Source organism: Gossypium hirsutum, chromosome A11, assembly GCF_007990345.1.
Source record: "Gossypium hirsutum isolate 1008001.06 chromosome A11, Gossypium_hirsutum_v2.1, whole genome shotgun sequence".
Lineage (NCBI taxonomy): Eukaryota > Viridiplantae > Streptophyta > Magnoliopsida > Malvales > Malvaceae > Gossypium > Gossypium hirsutum.
Genome location: NC_053434.1, coordinates 113258662 through 113281632, shown reverse-complemented (window position 1 = coordinate 113281632; position 22971 = coordinate 113258662). Strand labels below are relative to the sequence as shown.

General features: G+C 32.0%; 2 protein-coding genes across 2 annotated transcripts; both read right to left on the bottom strand.

Annotated features, from left to right (window-relative positions):
* Positions 1 to 12541: 12541 nt before the first annotated feature.
* LOC107955582 (histidine kinase CKI1) lies at positions 12542 to 16590 on the bottom strand. The gene is made up of 7 exons (XM_041079921.1): positions 16365 to 16590; positions 16066 to 16287; positions 15312 to 15974; positions 14848 to 15223; positions 14169 to 14755; positions 12919 to 14094; positions 12542 to 12846 (listed from the first exon to the last, which is right to left on the bottom strand). The coding sequence occupies exons 1-7, from the start codon at positions 16425 to 16427 to the stop codon at positions 12646 to 12648; spliced, it is 3288 nt and encodes a 1095-aa protein (XP_040935855.1). The 5' UTR covers positions 16428 to 16590; the 3' UTR covers positions 12542 to 12645.
* An 85-nt stretch (positions 16591 to 16675) lies between these two features.
* On the bottom strand, positions 16676 to 18870 carry LOC107904485 (universal stress protein A-like protein). The gene is made up of 4 exons (XM_041079922.1): positions 18420 to 18870; positions 18222 to 18334; positions 18016 to 18134; positions 16676 to 16969 (listed from the first exon to the last, which is right to left on the bottom strand). Exons 1-4 carry the CDS (start codon positions 18595 to 18597, stop codon positions 16864 to 16866), a joined length of 516 nt encoding a protein of 171 aa, XP_040935856.1. The 5' UTR covers positions 18598 to 18870; the 3' UTR covers positions 16676 to 16863.
* Positions 18871 to 22971: the final 4101 nt, after the last annotated feature.

The following is a 22971-nucleotide window of genomic DNA, read 5'->3' as shown; positions in this document are numbered from 1 at the left end:
ATGCATCTATTATTTACAAGTTATACGAAAGAAAGCCAAAAACTTAAAACAAATTATTCAGATAAAGTTGGAATAATCTCGAGCAATTTGTCAAGATTCAATGCCTTAATCAAATAAGAATTCATTCCATCACTGGTAATTGCTTCATCAAGTATAGGATCAATGGTTAATGCAATAATTGGTATAGTAACACCATATGGCTTCTCCCCCCTTCTTATTAGTCTTGTTGCTTCGTAACCATACATCACTGGCATCTATCAAATAAAATAAAATCAAATCAAATCAAATTTATCTGTATGTATGCTAATTTTTATTTGAGGTCAATAGCATTACAATACCTGGCAATCCATGAGGATACAATCATAATGTTGAACTTTTTAGTTTCATTTGTTGTTTTCTTTTAACATCTTGCAAACTTTATCAAATTCCTCTTTCCCATTGATGCACACTTCAACTTTTGCTTCAAGTTTCTTAAGCCTATCTCTTGTTATCCTCCGTATCAACTGACAATCTTCAACTAAAAGAATTGCCTTCTCATTCAAAGGCCTCGTCTCCATATTTTCGTCTATCACCAACTGCTTGAGAAGTGTCTTTTTACCCAAAGGTTTTTTTTATTCTTGTCTATGTATTTTCATTTATCACCACTTGCTCGAGTGACGGAGGATGAGATAAAGAAGTCTTATGTTGATTGGTCCTTAAGCATTTCTGTTGGAATACTTCATATTTCGAAAGTAGATGCATCACTTTAATTAAATATGATCCATGAAATAGTTCATTTATATGTTCATGAAAGTAATTAACCAACTTATCCTCTTCTCATCCTCCTCTCGGACTTGTAACTGGATTATCTAAAAAGACAAACTTACATAAGTTTCCCCGAATACATGCCCAAAAATTAGCTAAAACAGAGCATAGTTCGGATAAATTGCCAAGACTGGATCCAATTACTATTAGCATGAAAGTTAAACAATTTTTAATGTTGTTCTTTGTGTATTGTCCCGAACTACTATCACTTATGTTAGGAAATTTACCCATTATGTAATAAACATATAACTGCTTTCTATATATTTGAACGATGAAAAAATAAATAAATTTAATTTCACATTTCACTATTATGTCTTTTGTATTTCTGTCTTTCATGTTTTGTATGCATAGCGAAATTGTGACAAGTAAATATTAGTTCATTGATTGTCTAAGTTCAAACTGATGATAAGTGGCACTGTAAGAACACTTACACTGTGAGAAAGACTACTTACTTTAGTAGATAATATAAACGAGTCTATAATACCGTAAAAGAATCAAAGTGAACATTTGATTCAAATATTTAGAATGATTATTATGTCGTCTATAATTCCAATTGGGGATATGCTAGTCTTAGCTCTCGAAGCAGTTAACTGCACGGGTAGAGACATAGATATAGTCATTGGAAGAATGATACATTGGACTGGACCTAAATTGAATTAATTCTTAATCCTTTTGTGAATTAATTCACTTGCAACATTCATGGTGTGATTTACCTAAATTTTGAATTAGTCAAAAGACTTGTGTTTGGCATGGCTTTACTAGCAATAATGGAATTTATAGCTCGATTAAAGAGTTAACAATATCCTTTTATTGGCATTGTGTGGATTGATAAATATGGAACGTGGTCACGGGTAGCTTGTTCATGAACAAGCAATTTATCACAGTTATTTTTTTACAGTGATCATATTAATCATTAAGAAGACACAATGGTAACAATGAAATAAATAGGAATCAAGGATATCATATGAGGGTAACACACACATGACGAGGTCATTTCAAAAAATAGTTGGATGAATTGCTTTTGTAAAAAATATATAATAAGGAGTTTTCAATTATGGTACTTCTTGTTGATTAACTCCATGATTAAGTAAATTGTGAATTATCAGAACAATATTTCTAGACATAATTGCAATTACTTTAGCCTAATTGTATATGTTTGATTAGTCCCTTCGCTAACTCAACAAAAAATTGATCGGATTGCATTTGAATCATAAAAAAAATTCTACGACTTTGGAAATAATTTGATTTAGTCACTTTATTTGATGTGAAATTAAATTATGCAGTCGTGAGAATTGTTCGACTAGAAAATTTGATTAAAAAAATTTCTTGAAAAATTAATTTGGAAAATCTTAGTGATTTTTGGGAAAACTAATTTTGATAAAGCAAAATTAAATTAATCAAGTTAATTAAAATAAATATGATATTCGTATAAATTAATTTACAAGTCAAATAATTGACCAAATAGGTAATTGAACTTAAAAATTGGACCTAAGATCGAACATTAGGCACGAGAACCTAAAAATTGATCAAACTGGGCTTGGTATGTGAAACCGAACTGACTGTCCAACGAATGGTTGAATCGAATTGGTTGGGCCGTCACTAGCTTGAGCCAAATCGGTAATAGTTGAATCTGCTCGGGGTGTTGCACCTGCGATGGCACCACTGGACATGATGATGCTGGCGGTGGTGATGATGACATTCCAGTGGTCGACGGGTGGTCTTTCGGCAGTTGAGCAGCGGAAGAATCACACTCCTATTGAGACTCTACTAGATAATTTGATTTCAGATTAATTATTCTAAAAAAAATATTATTTTAATAAGATTTAATATTTAATATTTATATTTATTTGATAGATAAATATTCTATTAATTTAATCAATTTAATATTAAATTTAATCTAATATTTATCTTGATAAGTATTATAATAATTTAATATTAAATTGATTAAATTTAATCAGAGTTGAACTCTCTAAACTTTCCCTATATAAAGAAAGTTATACTAAAGATTTGGCGGATCATACTAAACAGTCTGCCTGACGAAGTGTTATCTGCCCAAGTGATTGTATTGGCGTAAGCGAGAGAGCTTTCAGTATCTGCCACATAAAAAAGTAAGAATTTGAATTCATGGTATTTTGCCATGTTAAGGAGAAGTTCGTGTTGTTTGACAAATGGTAATTATGGACTGAGTATTCGCCAAAGGTATAGTACACTTAGTATGTCTGGAATACTATGCTAGTTAGATTTATAAATAGTTCGGTTAGAAATCAATTGTATAGCCTAGCTTGCTAATTGTGATGAAGGGTATTTAATTATGTTCTTCAAAAAACTGTATGTGACAACCCGAATTAGGGCCTAATCGGAATAGTGGTTTCGTGACCACAAATCCGAGATAAAAATAATTGTTTTATAATTATTTTGGGGTTTATGATATGATTTCATGATTTCGTGAAAATTTCGGGATGAAATTCTATGCATTGCGCGCTTAAGTTGAGATTAGGGACTAAATCGAATAAATTGTAAAACTCGTGTTTTAGAAGTTTTTAGTATGAAATTGCTTTGGGATATTAACTAGGAGGTCTTAAATAGCAATTTGACCCATTCCTAAGTTATGGACAAAAGTTGGACATGGAGGGAATTTTTTTGAAAGTTTAGTAGTAAAGGCATTTGGTCATTTGTATATTAAATGAAATAAAATGGGAAAAATAACACAAAATTGGTTATCATCTTCATTAGTTGCTGCCGAAAATTGCTCTCCTCCATAGCTAGGGTTTCTTCAACTTTCAAGCTTCATAATCAAGAAAGGCGTGGAATCGACCTCAAACGGGGGAAGGAAAAAGTTTTGGACTAAATTGTAAAATTCCCATATTTTGCACCGAGGTAAGTTTGTATGTAAATAAACATTAACTTCATTTACATTTTTATATTTCAGCCTATTATATATATTCTAGCTGATATTGTAGCATAAATCGACTATTGGAAGAATAGAAATAAATAATAAAGAGAGGAATCCCGGTTTAACATTCGGAAAGATTGAATAAAATTGATGGAGCGTAGCTAGGTCACATGTATGGTGTTGAGTGCCCATCATGTGTACAAGAGAGCTACGAGATACTATGTAGTAGCTAGGTCACATGTGTGATACGGGATGTATCCCATGTAGACAAGAGAGCTACGTGAGAGATAAATGTAGCTAGGTCGCATGCGTGATTCCAAGTGAAGGACACCATGTAGACAAGAGAGCTACGAGACACATCGGCTAGGTCGCATGAGTGGTACTAAGTGTTCACCATGTGTACAAGAGAGCCGAATTAAATGAAATATGATGGTAGGGCTGTGTGCTGAAACCATCAAGTATCGAGGATTAATCTGAATTGTTCAACGGGATGGCTTTGTGGTGACATTGTAGTCATAGACCTACACTTGTGATGTATGAAATGTGGTGAAAATGATTTCTGATATATATATATGTAAGTTAAAATGAGGTTAGTGCAAATAATGGGTGAAAGAGTGAAATTAGCATTAAAACTGTTTTGGACAGTAGCAGTGACGTGATTTTGAAAAATCACCAAAAATAGAAGGAATTTAATTAGAGGTTGAATGAGATGTTAAATTAAATCCTAATGAGTCTATTTTCATATAAAAGAAACAGAGAAAGCAAAGGAATTCTATATTTTTAGATATTTACAATTGTGTGTGACTTGCTCAGGATGACTATGTGGTCCCCTGTTCCAACTTTGAAAAATCATTAAAAATTGTACAAAACAAATTAAGAAATATAGTTTATATTCCTAAATTACTTATTGAGTCTAGTTTTAAATAAAACAGGTTTCATGGTTATTTGAATTGTGTACTGAGAGAAATTCAATTCGTAGTGAACAGAGGTCAGATCAGTTGAGCTGTGTAACAGGGGAAACTTTAACTAATAAACTGTACTAATTGGCTAAACCAAAAATTCTAGAAAAAAATTAGTAAAAATTTTTATGAGTCTAGATTCAGGGAAATTTTACGGATTTTAATTTCGAGTTTCGTAACTCTAGTTATGATTTATTTAGTGATCATGACGCAGGAGGGACAGCTTGATCAAATTGGAGTAAATAGTAAAATTTAAAAATATGATATAATTGAGTTATGTTGTAAACATATTAGATTCCTTATTTGTTATTTATATACTTACTTACTAAGCTATAAGCTTACTTTCTTTTCTCTCATTTGTCTTATAGTGTCATCCAGCTAGCACAGGAGTTAGAGATCGTAGAAGATCCGCCCGCACTATCAATACTCTGGGTATCTGAACTCAACATTTTGAAATATGGCATGTATAGCAGACTTAGTTATTTTGTTACGTGTCATAATTGTCTAGGTTTAAATTACTACTTGTAGTATCAAACTAATCATTTTGGACGAAGCCTTTGAAATTGGTTTGTATTATTAATGGCATATGTTATAATGATTCATGATCAAATTGCACGCCATATTTTTGTTGGGTTTTATTTAATAGTATATACTATAATTTGTTAATACCTCGTACCCTGTTCCGGCGACGGACACGGGTAAGGGGTGTTACACTGTAAACCATTATTAGGGAAAATTCTAACATGTGTGACACTTGTTAAAATTCCCTAGGTAAGTTGAGTCATATTTATATGTGAAAGATGAGTTTTGGAAGGGATTCTTCTTTCTTCTTCTTCTTCTTCTTCTTCTTCTTCTCCCTTAAGTGGTATTCCTTGATTCATTCCTTGAGTCTGAATGAGTATTACATCGATAATCTAGAAGTTATGGTTCTTTTATGATCTGTGGTTTTTTCGTTCCATGGTAAGTGTTTTAGCTCTGTATCTTAAGTTTTGAATGAGTAAATCTATAGGTGGTATTTGAGCAGTAAGACTGTAAGTATAAGGTTTTTGTATGAAATTGTTAGCGATTAAGATGATAAGTAATTTGAATGTACAAGAGTAGTAATATTGAAATTATGTTTCTAAGCAGTGGTTGTTGCTGGTTCAAGAGGGATGTCTGGGTCTGGAGTTTAGAACTGCAGTAAGTGAGTGTCAAGTGAGTCTCTACTCTGACTCTCTTGTGTAAATCTATCAGATAAAAATAAATATATATAAAGGATGATGATGACTATAGTGATCAGTAAATGTATGATCATAGTAAGGATAAAATAGGTATTACTGTGTAAAGTTCTAGTTAAGAAGAATATTGATTAATAAAAGTGCAGGTGTATTTATGGTGCGAAAGAAATGATAGTCAGAATACAATCATTTGGGTAAGTAAGAATTGAGAAATGTCCCACTGTAAAGCCTTTGGTAGGGCAGCTACAATGCTAACCAGATTGGCATATCACAGACTAAAAACAAGTATAAGACCATGAGGTAGAGGCTCGTGGCAGCTTGGTATGAATTGGAACCATTCATGGCGTAGCCTCCAATAAGATGAGATTGAAAGGCAAATTGCGATACATGAATGTGTATAAGACCATGTTGTTAAGACCCATGGCATAATGTGATATGAATGTATATATGTTCACGGCGTTACCTTTGAAAATGAGTAAATCAAAATGGCAGATCACAATACATGAAACTCTGTATAAGACTATGAGGTAAATGTTGGGAAATGTGTCCATATTGTAGTAAACATGTAACTATTTTCTATTTAATTGAACGATGAATAAATAAAATTAATTTCACTTTTCACTACTATGTCTTTTGTATTTCTGTCTTTCATATTTTGCATACTTAACGAATTTGTAACAATCATATATTAGCTCATTGATTATCTAAGTTCAAACTGATAATAAGTGCATTGTAAGAACGTTTACATTGCGAGAAAGACAACTTATTTCAGTAGATAATCTAAACGAGTCCATAATCCGATAAAAGATATAAAGTGAGCATTTGATTCAAATATTGAGAAGGATTATTATGTCGTCTATAATTCTAATTGAGGAGATGACTAGTTTTGGCTATTGGAGTAGTAGACTCCATGGGTAGAGACGTAGATGTATTCATTGGCAGAATGATATATTAGACTGGACCCAAGATGAATTAATTCTGAATCCGTTTGTTAATTAATTCACTTGTGACTTTCATGGTGTGATTTACCTAAATCTTGAGTTAGTCATTGACCATGCGTATGTAACTTATGTGCTTTGATATAATTGGAGGCTTATGCTCTAAAGATGATCGTGTCGATAGCCTATATGTTGGGTACATAACTTGTGTATGACATGACTTTACTAGCAACAGTCGAGTTCATAGCTCAACTAAAGAGTTAACAATACCCTCTCATTGGCATTATGTGGATTGATAAATATAGAATGTGACCACAGGTTACTTGTTCTTGACCACAATAGTGAGAATGAGATAAAATAGGATTGTATTGAATGAACAGATTTAACTCAAAAGAATCAAGGATATCATATGAGGGTAACACACATATGACGAGGTCATTGGACAAAGTAATTGGATGAATTGCTTTCGTAAATAGTATACAATAAGGAGTTTTCAGTCTTGGTACTTCTTATGGACTGACTACATGATTAAGTAATTACGAATTATCAGAACGATACTTTTAGACATAATTGCAATTACTAGAGCCTAATTGTATATGTCTGATTGGTTCCTCTGCTAGCTCAATAAAAACTCAATCGAACTATTTTTTTAATTAGAAAAAAATTCTACGACTTTGGAAATAATTTAATTGAGTCGATTTATTCAATGTGGAATTAAATTAGGCAGTTGTAAGAATTGTTCAATTAGAGAATTTGGTTAAAGGATTTTCTTGAAAATTTAATTTGGAAAATCTAAATGATTTTTGGGAAAAATTAATTTTAATCAGATAAATTTAAATTAATCAAATTAATTAAAATTAATATGATGTTTTTGAAAATTAATTTTCAAGTCAGACAATTGGCCCAATGGGTAATTGAACTTGAAAATTGGATCTGATATCGTAAATTGGGCTTGGGATCCCAAAAATGAGACCAAAACCCAAAAATTGGTCGAATTGGGCCTAGTATGTGAAATCGGGCCAATGGCCCAACCGATAGTTGGACCAGACCAGTTGAACCATCACTGGCTTAGACCAATTTGCCAGCAACCGAACCAGCTCGGGGTACCAGCATTTAAATTAATTCTTAACGCTTTGACATGACAGATCTTGATTTACAATTTTAAGTTTATATCATATCTTGTTTTTACAGTTCTAACAACTCAGTCTCAGTCTTATCAATACCCTGAATCTTTCCAACTACAGCCTTTCCTTCGTCGAGACAACCACGCTCAATGAGATGGTAAGGACTATCAACCATCAAGAGGGCCCTACTATTAAGAGAAGTGTTGAAATGTCGGCCAATCTTAACAATGTAGGTTGAGGAGCTAAGAGATTTCTTTCCATCACCTGATTCGATCCTATCTTGAATACTCTCATGCTGAAAGGAAGAATTATCTCATGAGCCATAGCATTCACAGTCCAAATGTGACTTGGTGCTTGCGACCTTGAAGAGGGAGATTCAAACACAACCTTGTATTTGGGGTATTTTGTGTCATTGGTTTTGAACCAAGTTTTACACTCCTTTCAAAGGCATCCAACCATCCTTTAAAAGTCAGCAAGGACAATAGATATCAAAACCATCTAGGAACACTTAGGCAACAATAAGAACTAAGTCATACTGTTATCAAAGTATTGCCCTTATCATGCTATTTTACTCAATCTTTTACAATATTGTCAAGTCTCATACACAGTGGTGGAGCCACTAAGAGACCCAAGGGCCATGGCCCCTTAATATGTTAGATTTTTAATTTAGGCCCTTTATAATTTATAAAATTTTAAATTAGTAATGATAAAATTATACTTTGACCCCTCCAAAAATAATAAAAATTTGATTTAACATTTTAAAAATTATAAAAATATAGAATATTAAAATGATAAAATTGTTTTTTACTATCGTAAAAATATATAATTTAATTTCGCCCCAAAAAGAATTTTTTAGCTCTGCCACTTCTCATATGTCTCTCTTTAATATCAGGTTGCCTAGTTATCATCATAAGAGAAAGAAATCTGAAAGAGAAAGACGTCATTCCAATGACTTAGAGAGGCAACAGGGGCCAATATGATTCTTTCCTTAATCTTGTTCCCTAAAACTTTATGGATATAATATTTAAAAACGTAAAGCCTTCTCCTTCACCAAGCTACAAGAATGGAAGTGCTACATTGCATGAAGGATACCTTGGGACTGGGACTTTCCCAAATGACAAACATAGTAGCTGGTTTGTTACTACTAGGTTACATTATGCACTGAATTGCGACTGCTGTAAAATATTCCACTCTTCTATTTGCAGTTATATTCAGAATTACTCAGTAGCTTTGTTCTATGAAAAAAAAAACTTAACAATATGAAAAAAGAACAGAACACATTTTTGAAAAAAATCTCCAAATGAACCTCATGTAAATGACCTGATGGTCAAGGGTGTTCATTGCCTCAGGTGTGGCCTGGGTTTGAATCGCGCTAGTTGCGTTTGTTTTTTGGGCTTTACCCTATTATTGTAATTTACCAAAAAGAAAAAAATCTCTAAATACGCGTGAAAAGCGTAACATACGCATGGCCTTTTAACTATAACATCCACAAATTTTTGAACCTCTATTATTTGAAATTAAATTAAATTTACTAGAACTCCTTTATTATTAATTTTAAATTCAATGAAATTAAGTATTTGCATCCAAAATATACCACACAAAATAAGGAAAAATGGCCTTAGGCTCCGTTTGTTTCAACGAAAAAGTTTTTATAAAAAAATAATGCTATTGACCCTTCCTATAGTTCTATATTTTTTGAAATTCTATTTGAATTCATTTCATTTGTATAATTGCACCAAATTAAAGTTTATGTATACAATTGCACATTAAATTAAAATTCATGTATAATTTTGAGATTTATCCCTAATTTTTATTATAAACTTTATTCTTAACAAATATTTTGGTTAAATATTTATAACAAAATTTAATTGATATCTAAAATATATTATTTATAATGTTAATTGAAAGCAAAATTGTTTTAAATTTGTCCTATTTATATTTTGTAAATATAATAATGCGCGTATAAAATAATGTATATATAAAATTTGCTTTTGAATAAATTAAAAAAATTAAATATATATAATACTTGCAAAGAATCCATTGAAATAATACAAAAAAGCAAGTAGTAAGACACAAGGAGAAGGAAATAGATTCTTCTTCTTTTTTCTTTTTCTCTTTTTAAGTAGATTAATACCCTAAATCAATATAAAATAAGTTAATTTTGTCTTAATATTTTTAAACTTTTCAATCTATACGAGAAAGTAACTTTCTCACATTTTACTATGAGAATTACGATATTTATGGGAAAGTAATTCCCAATGAAAGGTTAGATCACAATGAAAGTAAATAAAAAACAGACCAAATGTTGAAATCATTTTCCAAACTGATTAAATTATCAGGAAAGTGGCTACTTTCCATAATCGTACCAAACCCTACTTAAAAATAAGAAACCCAATCAACTTCTTTTTTCCTTTTTTATAATAGAAGCCCGATTGATTTACTCAATATGTTATATATAAATATAATATATATATATATATATTTTTGTGAGAAGGCAAAGCCCTATAACAATGAGACTAGTGCAACTCGAATCCAAGTCATACCTGGAGCAATGAATACCTTGACCATCAGGCCAACACAAGAAGTTTTTCTATATGTTAATTTTTGTATGTATATTTATTTAATATACATAAAAAGTGTATTATACGTTTATATATCAATATATATTTAATATTCAAAAATAAATAAATATTGAAGATATATGAAAAATATTCATTATATATCTATATATTTAATATATTAACTTGTAAATATAACATAATATATTTTAACTTGAATATTTAATAATATATATCATATATTATATTAACTTGTATTTATATATATAAATCTGTAGGTACCAAGTTAAAGTCACTGATTTTAATGTCCAACAAAAATTAATTTTCTTTTAAATTAATCCTCCCCAATATTTTTAAATTAAAGATAAATTAGATGTTTTCTTTTATAATTTTTTTGTTAATTTTTACTAACTTTTTGGTTATTTTTTTATTTTTAATATTACCATATTTTGGCTGAGAAAAAAAAAAGAAAGTGACCTGTTCAACACCCTATTTACATTTCTTTCTATATTAATGAATTATTTTTTAGCAACATTTTTAGCTTTAAATTCTTTGAATTTATATATTTCCTCTTGAGCCTTAATTCGATTGGTTTGCGTATTATTGTCAATGTAGAAGGGTGTGGTTTGAATGCGCTGAAGCGCATTATCCTCTTGTTTATGAGCTAAGAAAGAGTTATAGATAATTCTAAATATTGTATAAAAAATAATAGATATGATCAAAACCTATAACCATTGTAAGATTTTTTTAGGGTAAACAAAGCATATATAAAAACAAAAAACCAATAATACCATCAAGAAAACGACTCATTACAAATTAATAAGTTACTATTTGAATCATTTTGCTTGAAGATTTTTCCTACATTTAGTTATGATATATTGTTTAAATTAGTGTTCCTTTTGATTCCATAAAGTAGTGCTTCTATTTGATTGTCCACAAAAGAAAATTAATAAAATAAAGAAAATAAAATTAGAAAGCTTGGGTTGTTGTTATTTGTTTCTCTAAATTTAGAACTTAGATTTGTAGTGGTTTCTTGCTTAGCCTATTTGTATAATAAAAATTTGATTTTATTTGATTTAATGTTTTTATTAATGGTATTAGTTAGATTAGATCATGGGCCTAGGAGGATCGACGCAAAATTTTAAATCTGTTTTTTAGATTCGGGTTTGATTCGATTCGAAAAACAAACCTAAAATTCTACTTAAGTCTGGTCCAGATTAACAATATTAAACTGGAGCCCAATCTGGCCCGTCCATTTTATTATTTTTTAGATTATTTTTTATATAAAAATAAATTTAAAAATATAATATATCAAATACAATTAAAATAAGATAGTTGTAACTTAGCAAACAAATAGTAGTAAAATTAACTTAGCAAACAAATAGTAGTAAAATTAACTTAGCAAACAAATAGTAGTAAAATTAACAATAAAATAATAGTTATACAAATATCCAAATAACAACAATAAAATACTAGTAATATAATAATGAAATGACAACAAAACAATAACAAAAAAAGTTTAGGCTGATTCAGATCAAGCTAGGGCCAAAAATCCTACCCAATGCCTAACTCCTTTAGAAAACGAGTATTATTTTTTGTCCAAACCCATTTTACAAGCCTATATCTTTTCTTAAATCATTCCACTTTTCGAACGAACCTTCGAATCTAAGTTGGTGGTCCGACCCATAATCAGGTTTAGTATTAATATATGGTTTTTTTTCTTAAGTTTAATCTTTCTTTTTAAGTTCTATGGATTGTGATTACAAAATGAAACATATATCAAACATATGAAAGATTCGATATTTTTCCTATGATGACAATGTAGCTTAAATAAATAAAACAAAACATATTCTCTATGCTTAATTCTTGTTGTATTAGCTATTATTGGACAAGGTAAGTAGAGGTCTCTAGAAGCCTCTAGACTCTTTCCATTGTGTCTCTTTCTTGCATGATTTAGGTTGTAAGTAGCATTTGAACATCTTTCCTCCCTTACTTTCTTGTCTATATATGGTTATATACAATTTGTTAGCATTCAAAATACCAAAGCATTAATTCAATTTATTAACATATTCATTAACAAAAGTTTAACTACAAATATTATGGACTTTCACTTCAGTGACATAATTATACGAAAGTTAAAATTTTAAATAAATTATTTAGATAAAGTTGACATAATTTCAAGTAATTTATCAAGATTCAATGGCTTAATCAAATAAGAATTCATTCCAGCGCCGGTAGTTGCTTCCTCAGATAAAGGATCAGCGGTTAATGCAATCACTGGTATACTAACACCATACGATTTCTCCTCCCTTCTTATTAGTCTTGTTGCTTCATATCCATCCATCACCGGCATCTATAAAAAAAAATTCTCAAATTTAACTATATGTATGCTAATTTTTAATTGAGGTCAATAGCACAACAATACCTGGCAATCCATGAGGATAAAATCATAAGGTTGAGCTTTGCGTTTGTTATTTTCTTTCAACATCTTGCAAACTTTATCGACTGCCTCTTCCCCATTTGTACACACTTCAACTTCTGCTCCAAGTTTCTTAAGCCTTTCACTTGTTATCCTTCGATTTAGCGGAGAGTCTTCAACTAAAAGAATTGTCTTCTCATTCAAAGGCTTCTCCGTATTTTCGTTTATCATTACCTGCTCGAGAATTGTCTTCTCATTCGGCTTTTTTATTATCATCGTCTCTGTATTTTCGTTTATCACCACCTGCTTGAGAATTGTCTTCTCATTTAAAGACTTTTTAATTTTCATCTCTGTATTTTCATTTATTGCCACCTGCTCAAGTGATGGAGGATGAGATGAAGAAGTCCTATGTCGATTGGTCCCCAAGCAATTCTGTTGGAATTCTTCACGTTCTGGAAGTAGATGCAGCACTTTCATTAAGCGTGATCCATGGAATGGTTCACTTATTCGTTCATGAAAATGACTAACTAACTTATCCTCTTCTTTTCCACCTCTTAAACGCGTAACCGGATTATCTAACAAGACAAACTTACATAAGTTATCCGGAATACATGCCCGGAAATTAGCTACAGCACAGCACAGTTCAGATAAATTGCCAAGACTGGATTCAATTACTACTAGTATGAAAGTTGGACAATTTCTAGAGTTGTTCTTTGTGTATTGTCCCCAACTACTATCACTTCCTCCTTTGATCCCAGCAGATGTATCATTTGTTCCTGCAGTAGAACTGCTTGATGCAGATTTTGCTGGGAAGTTAGCTGAACTTGACTCGGGCCTTCTTGAAGAATTGCTGTAAGAATAATCCAGCTTGCACTTTATCTTTTCGAGCAGCCGATGAACACATTTCCCTTGCTTTACTAATGTCACTTTTATGTTTAAGCTTTCCATATATTTCTTCAGAACTCTCTTCCTTTCTTCCCCTGTTATGTAAAGTATGACATGAGAACTAGCTGCAGGGCTCCTAGAAATGGAACAACGTGGTTCACCTCCATTCACAGAGTCTAAGGGTTCGAGAGTCGGCTCGGGCTGACAAACCGTAAGCATAACAGTGAACCTGAAACAAGTGCCTCTCTCACCAGGCTCTTTATCAACAATGCCTATTTCTCCATCCATCAGCCGCACCTACAAAAAACAACATTTAATCATAAAGTACAATATGCATGTATCTTACAATTTAAGAGGTTTCAAGCACTTACAATGGATTGAACAATACCAAGTCCGAGACCACATCCTTCTTCTTCGAGGCGACCTTCACCGACAGTTGTATCCTTAACCTGAATAAATTCTTCATAAATAGATGCTTGCTTGTCTTTAGGAATTCCCTTGCCGGTATCGTCAACCTCGAACTCAAACTCCATTTTGTTGAGATTTTGTTCAGCTCTATGAAGTGCATCCATATCCTCAAAGTCTTCTTTCTTGCAAAATAATAGGGATAGACACTTCGATACTAAATTACCATTAGAAGCAATGATTTCTTTTTCAAAACTTCGTTTTTTGACGACTGCACGAATCGAGACGTGACCATCTGATGTAAACTTAATAGCATTGCGAAGTAAGTTGAACAAAATTTGTTTAAGCTTAACTCTATCACCTCTCACCAGAGATAGTTTACCAATGGAACCATCACAAGGATCAAGTACAACATCAACGCCCTTTTTGATACCTGAAGGATATTCGATATCGACAACGTTCTCAAGGAGTTGAGCCAAGTTGAATTCTTCTTCTTCGAGATCCATCTTCCCGGCCTCAATTTTACCGATATTCAATACTGAATTTAATATATCTGAATGATTTTATCAAAGTAAGCATTAATGAATATAATGAATAGTAGCAATTTAATATTGCATAGATGCAAGAATCTTATATCAAACTCACCTAGAAGGTCCTTGTTGCAACTCTTTATCTGAACCAAATTTGCAGCTAACTCGGGGTGAGGATGAGCATCGGCATGACAAAGATCGAGCAAAGTTGAGATTGCAGCCAAGGAAGATCGAATGTCGTGGTTTGCCCTCAAGTAAGTTCGAGTCTTAAACATGCTCTTGCGCTCCGCTTGTTGAGTTGCATTCATTTGTTTTACGAAAGCAGCGCACAAGTACATTTCTCTTTTTGCTGCTCTAATGGAAAAGAAAATGAAGATAATGAACGCAACCAATATGGATATAAACATGAGAATAAGAAGCAATAAGGATAGCTTGGTGTTCTCTTCAATGATGGTGACCAATCCGCCCTTGTGATACGCTAACACATACACCTGAAAATCAAGTTGTAACCATTGATTAGCTTAATCAGCATTGAACTTCAGACAAAAGGGTCTTTTCCATTGATGCCAAAAGACTTACTGCTTGAACTCCAGCAATCTCAACTGTGGAGCAATAAAATGTGTACTTCTCTCCCATAATTCTCCCATGAAACGATACTCTGTTCCCATCAACAGGTTCACACGAACAGTAACTGATACTCCGTATCGTACTACCGTCAAGTTCTGATGCTCGAATTAAAACTGTGTTGTTATTTACTATAATTTCAGCATTTGGAAGCTCGGATTGCACAATCACATCCCCGTCGACGGTAGCCAAATGGAAGTACCCTCCACTAAAGTTTAATGCTGCAAAATGATCAATAACCACTTGAACAGGGAAACCAACAGATATAACACCACTTCCATCCATAGTAACAGAGCTAAGAAATAGGCTATCTTGATCATCATTCCATCCTTTGCCGAGAGAAAAATACCCTTTGGTTCGATTTAAGGCTTCTTGAAACCATGTTTCGTTTATTCGATTCGTGGCATTCAAAGTAATTGCCTTTCCATACAAGACGCCAGTATCACGATTGACCAGCATACTATACCAATGGGAAGAAAAGGAAGTGTTGCAGAATACTGCTAGCTTTTGGTCGTCCTCATCATTGTAATACGAAAACATCAAGCCATTCAATCCCACGTAAGAAATCTGTGATAGACTTGGAATTGTTGAAAGCGCAATGAACAACGACGGTGCAATCTGACATACAACAAAATGTGTTCACAAATCACATTCATGTCACTGAAAAAACCGAAACAAAAACTGTAATTAAACCTTGATAATGTACCACCTTTTTCTCAATTGTAACAAATGATAGCTCGGATCCATTTAGCGCCGAGCTCAATGTTCTTGCTAAGTTGAGTGCTGATGTGTTGAGAGGAAGCAAGAACCTTGAAGTGGCTTCGATTGCCGAAATCGAGTTCTGGTGTTCTGAATAAGAATCAGACGTAAATCTATCTCTGGTATCGTTGTTCAACATGCATAACTTTCTTGTTAGATACACACAAACCCCCTGCCATCAAGTTCAACAATATGTAAGAAGAAGAAGATTGAAGAAGAGGAGAATTAGTTCATGAGACTGATAATTACTAAAATGATAAGAGAACAAATTGTTGATAGAAGTATTTTGGGACAATTTCTCTGCTGAGGCATGTTGAGCTTGGACTATGACTTGAAACAATCAAACAAGTATAATCATATAACAAAATCACTGAGAAATACAGAGTACCATAGTTAATGCAAGTATTTAAAGAACAACACCGAATTGAAAGAGAACAAAAGATTTGAAAAAAGAATTGAAAGATTCATTGAAATCAATAACAGAAAACTGGTAGAGGGATAATAGGGAATTTGAAGAAATGAATATATTATTAAAACAGAAACCAAAATGAATTCAAAAATTTAAGCAGTTGAGAATTTAAATTTAAATTGCATCTTTTGGAAATTTTACATTCAAATATGCAAGTTTATTCAACAAATAACATCACAAAGATATGAAAGTTTAAGATTGTAGAATGGAAGAAAAAAGAAGTGAAATTTGGATATAAATAAAGCAGAGTGTGAGTGAATATGTAATCTAAAATTCCCATCATTTGGTTCCAGTTGCAGAGGAGGAAGATTTGGGCTTCTTCACAATCAAAACAGGGCACTTCACATTCTGTGCACAGTGATTGCTTACACTCCCCAAGAATGCCCTGTCACCCAGAAATTATTCAAACCATATATTAAAACCTATTTAGGCCTAATCACTAATCCCTATCACATTCATTCTTGTAATAAATTTGAGCTGTAATAGAAAATATAGTATGAATCAATAATCTGTGATATTCCAGCGGGTAAAATTTGATTCGGTTAAAAAAATTAAAAAATAAATTTTAAGTTTATCGAGTAAACATAAATAAGTAATTCGAGTTTGGATCGAGTTAAATTTTAGAATTCAAATAACTCGAATAATTTGAATAATAAATTTTTGTAAATACACTTTCGGTCCCTATCAATTTTGAAAATGAGTAAATTGACTTTTCTCAACTAAAAATTAAAAAATAAATTCCAAAATTTTAAAATAATTTTTAAAAATCAAATTATTTATAAAAATTCCAAAATTTATATTTTTAAAAATTAAAAAATTTAAATTTTTTCTAAAATAATAATTTGGAGGAACTAAATAAATTAATTAATGATTCAAATTTATTGTATTAAAGTATCTTATTTTTTTATTATTTTGTTTTGAAAAAGTTTTTAAACATATATGATTTCAAATATTTTTGGATATGTTTAAACTTTTAATTTAACTCAAACAATTTTACTCAACTTGGTTTAAAAAAAATTTAAATCAAATAAAAATGATAAAATAGAACTCGTCAACTCAAATTTTTTTTACTAGATTTGATCAAATACTCAACTCTAATCACAATTGCCTATTTATTTGATTCTCCTACTAATATTAATAATAAGCTTTAATTCAAATAATTTGACATGAAATTTTTGAAAATCCTATCAATAAAATTATGCTAATATATATAGAGAGAGACTTATAAAAAAAGTTAAACTCTTAACAACGACACGATTAGTATTATTCGAATCCAAGTCATATTTAGGACATTGAATATTTTAACCATTACGAATATATACGACTGAAATTATGGGTGGGTAATATTAATAATAATAGAAAGACGAAAGATTAAATAATTAAAATAAGAATAGTTGAGGATTAGACCAAAAATTGACAGAGATTACCCACCTCTGAATAAGGCCATAGCCATGGCTTCCCATAACAAGAACGTCAGCATTGATATTCTCGGCAACCCGGCAAATCACGTCCCTTGGATCACCACTCTCTATTATCTCCTCTACTTTAACCTAATTACCCAAAAACCCCTTCAATTCTCAAAACACTCAATTTTGATCCTCCAAATAAACCAAAACAAGAATTACTCAGTAACTCACCTCATCATCACCTTTCTCTCTGCACATCCTTTTGGCCTTTTCAATGATACAATTCGCCACATCGTTGCTGTACTTGTCCACGGTGGCCAAAACATCAGCAGAAAACAAATACCCTGAAACAAAAACCACAACAAATTTAAAAAAAAAAATTACCCATTATTGCATGCATTTAGATTTCGACATTAAAAAAAAAAAAACCTGTGCCATCGAGCGAAGAGTGAAAAGCTTGTGCAGATCTAACGTAAAGGAGGAAAAGGGTATCTTTGCAACATTGAGAAATGATGTTCTTGAGGCACCATGAGAGAGCGTACATGCTCTCCTCGCCTTCATCCACGGCTACCAGGATTTTGCGGTCCTTATCTACAACATCAGCCATTGGATCTAGGAGCTCGGATTTGAACAGTTAATGAAAAGTTGCAAGTTTTGATGGTAAGCTGTGCAGAGGGAGAGTGTAATGGATCTTATAGAAGGGAGTGTTTCGGCCTTTTTGGGTGGTTGGTTTTGTCTCAAACGTTGCATGCATGTATCAGACATAAACAATCTGTGTCTTGTCTGGTTTTTTCCTTTTATTTAATATGTATTCATTTCCTTACCATGTTATGTAGAGAGTGTTGGTACACGTAAGATTTTAGATTAATTCCAAATTTTAAAGTTAAAAAATTATTAATTTCTTATTTTTAAAGTGGTAGTAGAAGGATAAGTTTCATCTTTAGCCCATTCTAAAGAATAGGATCTCCTTTTGAAGCCAGTAGCAGAGGATATAACACGTAGATATTTCAAAATACATTTGCCGAGGGTTCTTCCGTGCATTTCTGGTGGTCAATGAATAACATCACCAGATTCCACCAACAAGTTCTCACTAACTGCCCTGATGCGAGTCCATAGACATTGAGCATCTCCACAAAAATGGGGTGAAGAGGTGGTAAGAGTTTTTCTTTACCCAATGGTTGAGGATTCGATTATTGCATTAGATATGAAGTAGTTTTAAAACTCATGACCAGTATCTACCCCTTTAATGGGCCTACGGAATGTAGATGATTAGTTATTAGGCTCACTTCAATAGATATATTGAGAAATAAAAAAAACTCGAGATGAAGGGAAGGTGAGAAAGTACTAGAGGTACTCATGAGTCGGGCTTAAAAATGATATTAACATACTTTATGTTTGTCCAAGTCCGACCTGGCCTGAAATATAGATTTAAAATTTTGTCCAAACCCGCCTATATTTATAAAAGACTAACCCAAGCTCATTTTAACCCTCTCATATTATTTTTAAAAATTTTAAAAAATATTTATATTATATTATTTTAATATTTAATAATTTTATACATTTTTAATTTATTGAAATTTTTTATATAATCATTTTAATATTATTTTAGTGTTTACATTAGAGTAGTATTATATATTTAATATAGATTTATTTGTTTCATGTGTTCTAAATTACATAATATACAAAAATAACATAATATAAAGTATTATAAATTTAAAAACGGGTCAGACCGGGCTTGCGCCTTAAACATTCAAACCTGAGCCTGACCCATATTTTAAATGGGTCTAGTTTTTTTGTTTAAACTTATTTTCGAGCCTAATATTTTTGTCCAAATCCTCTCAAATTTTGAACTAATCTTCGGGTCTGGGTAGATAACCTAGACATGAACAATGAAACTCATCCTTAAATGCACATAGAGGTATAAAGAAAGCTAATATCCCCCCTTCCCCTTTGGCCAAGCCACCATACTAAGCAAATTTCCCCACTTGGAAATGTCGATTCCTACTAATAATTGTCCAATTGGAGGCCACGATACTCTAACAAAACCCTTATCGCTTTCTCTATTGTTGTGTGTTGAGATTGACTCGGTTAAGCAACAAGTAAAAAAATAGTGAAATAAATTGAGAAATTGAACACACAAATTTAACGTGGAAAAACCCCTCCAAAGAGGATAAAAAACCACAGGTAAAGATAATTTTACTATAATGGCAAAAAAACGAAAAGTACAAAAGGAGGAGATAAAAACTAAACCCCGAAAACTCGAAAACAAGGAACCCTCAAAACATAAACACAAAATTCTCTAAATGTGTTATGAATTCTAATCTCTAATAAGTGTATTTTCTAAGGTTGTAAAAGAGCTTAGGCTAAATTCATAGATCAAATAATAATAAAATAATTTAGACTAATCAGAGTTTGATTGAAACAAATAAACAGAGTTTAACTGAAAGATTATTTCTCAAGTTTGACTGAAATAGGAGTCATACTCAACAAATCTCCACCTTGACTCATATTTCTCAAGTTTGACTGAAATAGGAGTCATACTCAACAAATCTCCACCTTGACTCATATTTCCACAACGTCATCTTTGCCAAAGCTTGCAACGAGCCTACCATGAACTATGCAGGGAATTAACTGAGTCGAATCTGTGCTTAGAAACTAGAAGACTTCTAGCCTTTGACTTGTACACTGCCAAATCAAATTTAACCCAAGTCTGATTTTCATGAACACAGTGCCCTAACTTTTCAAAACCTGCATCCAAAAGAGAATCTCTCTTCAATGAAATGGTCATACCTTTTTCCCTCCTATGACTAAGTTGCCTCCGCTCTAAACAAGTTGGCTTCAACTCCGTAACAGATGAGGGACGTCTGATTTCACCGGTTACTATAGAACCTTCTAGAATATAAAAACTGTCGGTTCTTTTACCTTTCAACAAAATGAGAGCTTCACAAGATACTTTAATGTCGCTCGACTTGATATTGATTCTGCATCCTTTCAAGTCTAAAATATTCAAGGAGATGAGATTCTTTCATAAATTTGGTACATAATTGACATCTGAGAGTGTCCTAATCGTCCTATCGTGTATCCTAATTTTAACAGTACCAATACCAATTATCTTACTAGATGAATAGTTTCCCATGCGCACAACTTCACCTTCAACCAAACTATATGTGGAGAACCATTCTCTATTGGGACACATGTGGAAAGAATATCCTGAATCTAGGATCCATTCAGACATGAGCTTGGAGTTATCACTCATTAACACTAACAAGAAATCATCACTGCTTTCATTGACCAAAAGTAGCACGAACTACATCTTTCTCGTTACTTTCAACAGCTCTTTTATTTCACAGTTTGTAAGAACCTGCTTTGACGTGACCTAACTTTTTACAATAGCGACATCTTTTGTCTCGTTTCTTTGATGCTACCAAAACGGAAGCTTGCTTATCTGTCTTGTTATCCAAACAAAACTCATTGTCGAGTTTGTCTTTATTCAACAAATAACCCTTCATATCTTTGAACGAGAGTTTGTCTTTGTTATAAATCAAGGTCTCTTTGAAAGACTTGTATGAAAGGGGTAAAGAGCACAATAATAGCATAGCCTGATCTTCATCATCAATATAAACCTCAACGTTCTTTAAATCATTTAAAAGAGTAATGAATTAACTGATGTGATCTCTAAAAAGCTCACATTCATTCATGCAAAACATAAAGAAACGTTGTTTCAACACTAAACTGTTAGCTAGAGACTTAGTCGCATAAAGAGTTTTTAACCTTTTTCCATAAGGCAAATGAGATTTTATCCATCAATACCTCCTGTAATACCGTATTCGCGAGGCACAACTGGATTGCAGACAAGGTCTTTTCATTAAGCTCTTCCTATTCTGTTTGATTTAGATTCTTAGGCTTTTTCTCGATAACAACATTTTTCAAGCCAGTTTGAACTAGAATTACCATCATCCGAACTTGTCACAGATTGAAATTTGTCTCACCAACAAATTTCTCAATTTCAAACCTTGTTGTTGCCATCTTTGAATGGGTTGATATATGAAAATTGAATTAGCTCTGATACCATTTGTTGGGATCGACCTAATTAAGCAACAAGTAAAAAAATAGAGAAATAATTGAGTAATTAAACACACAAATTTAACTTGAAAAAATCCCTCCAAAGAGGATAAAAAACTACGAGTAAATATAATTTTACTATAATGGAAAAAGAACGAAAAGTACAAAAGATAGAGATAAAAATTAAACCCTGAAAATTTGAAAATAAAGAACTCTCAAAACGTAAACACAAAATTCTCTAAATGTGTTATGAGTTCTAATATCTAATAGATGTATTTTCTAAGGTTGTAAAAGAGCCTATTTATAGGCTAAATTCATAGGTCAAATAATAATAAAATAATCTAGACTAATCAAAATTTGATTGAAACAAATAAATAGAATTTAACTGAAAGATTATTTTTTAAATTCGACTGAAATATAAGTCATATTCAACATTGTGCACTCAAACGACTAACTTTTGTTCTTAATATTTTGATAACACAAGAAAAACATAGAAAACAAAACAAAGTCAAGAAAAAGAGAAAAGAAGCTCACCTAGCACACTTGAAGAAAACCACAAACAGGGAGAAAAAGGCCCCTCCTCCCCCTTCCCCTAGTTAGATATCTATAATGATGTTCTCTATGGAGAGTGAAGAAATCCATACAGTGCGTCATCCTCATCCAAGAGAACCTCATTCATGGATAAACCTGTTAGTGATGGGGGGTTGGCTAACATGTTGGCTTTTGTTTTTTAGGGAACCAATGGTTTATAAATGGGTTTCTAATGTCTCTAACAGAGATAATGACAGTCATATTGAGGGGGACTGGGTTTAGATCTATCGTCTTAAGTTTTTTCCCAAATTAAACAGTTGTATTTTCTTACAAGTATTATTCATTTGGCACAGAAAAAGAGTGTCTTGCTACCATTTATCGACAGATA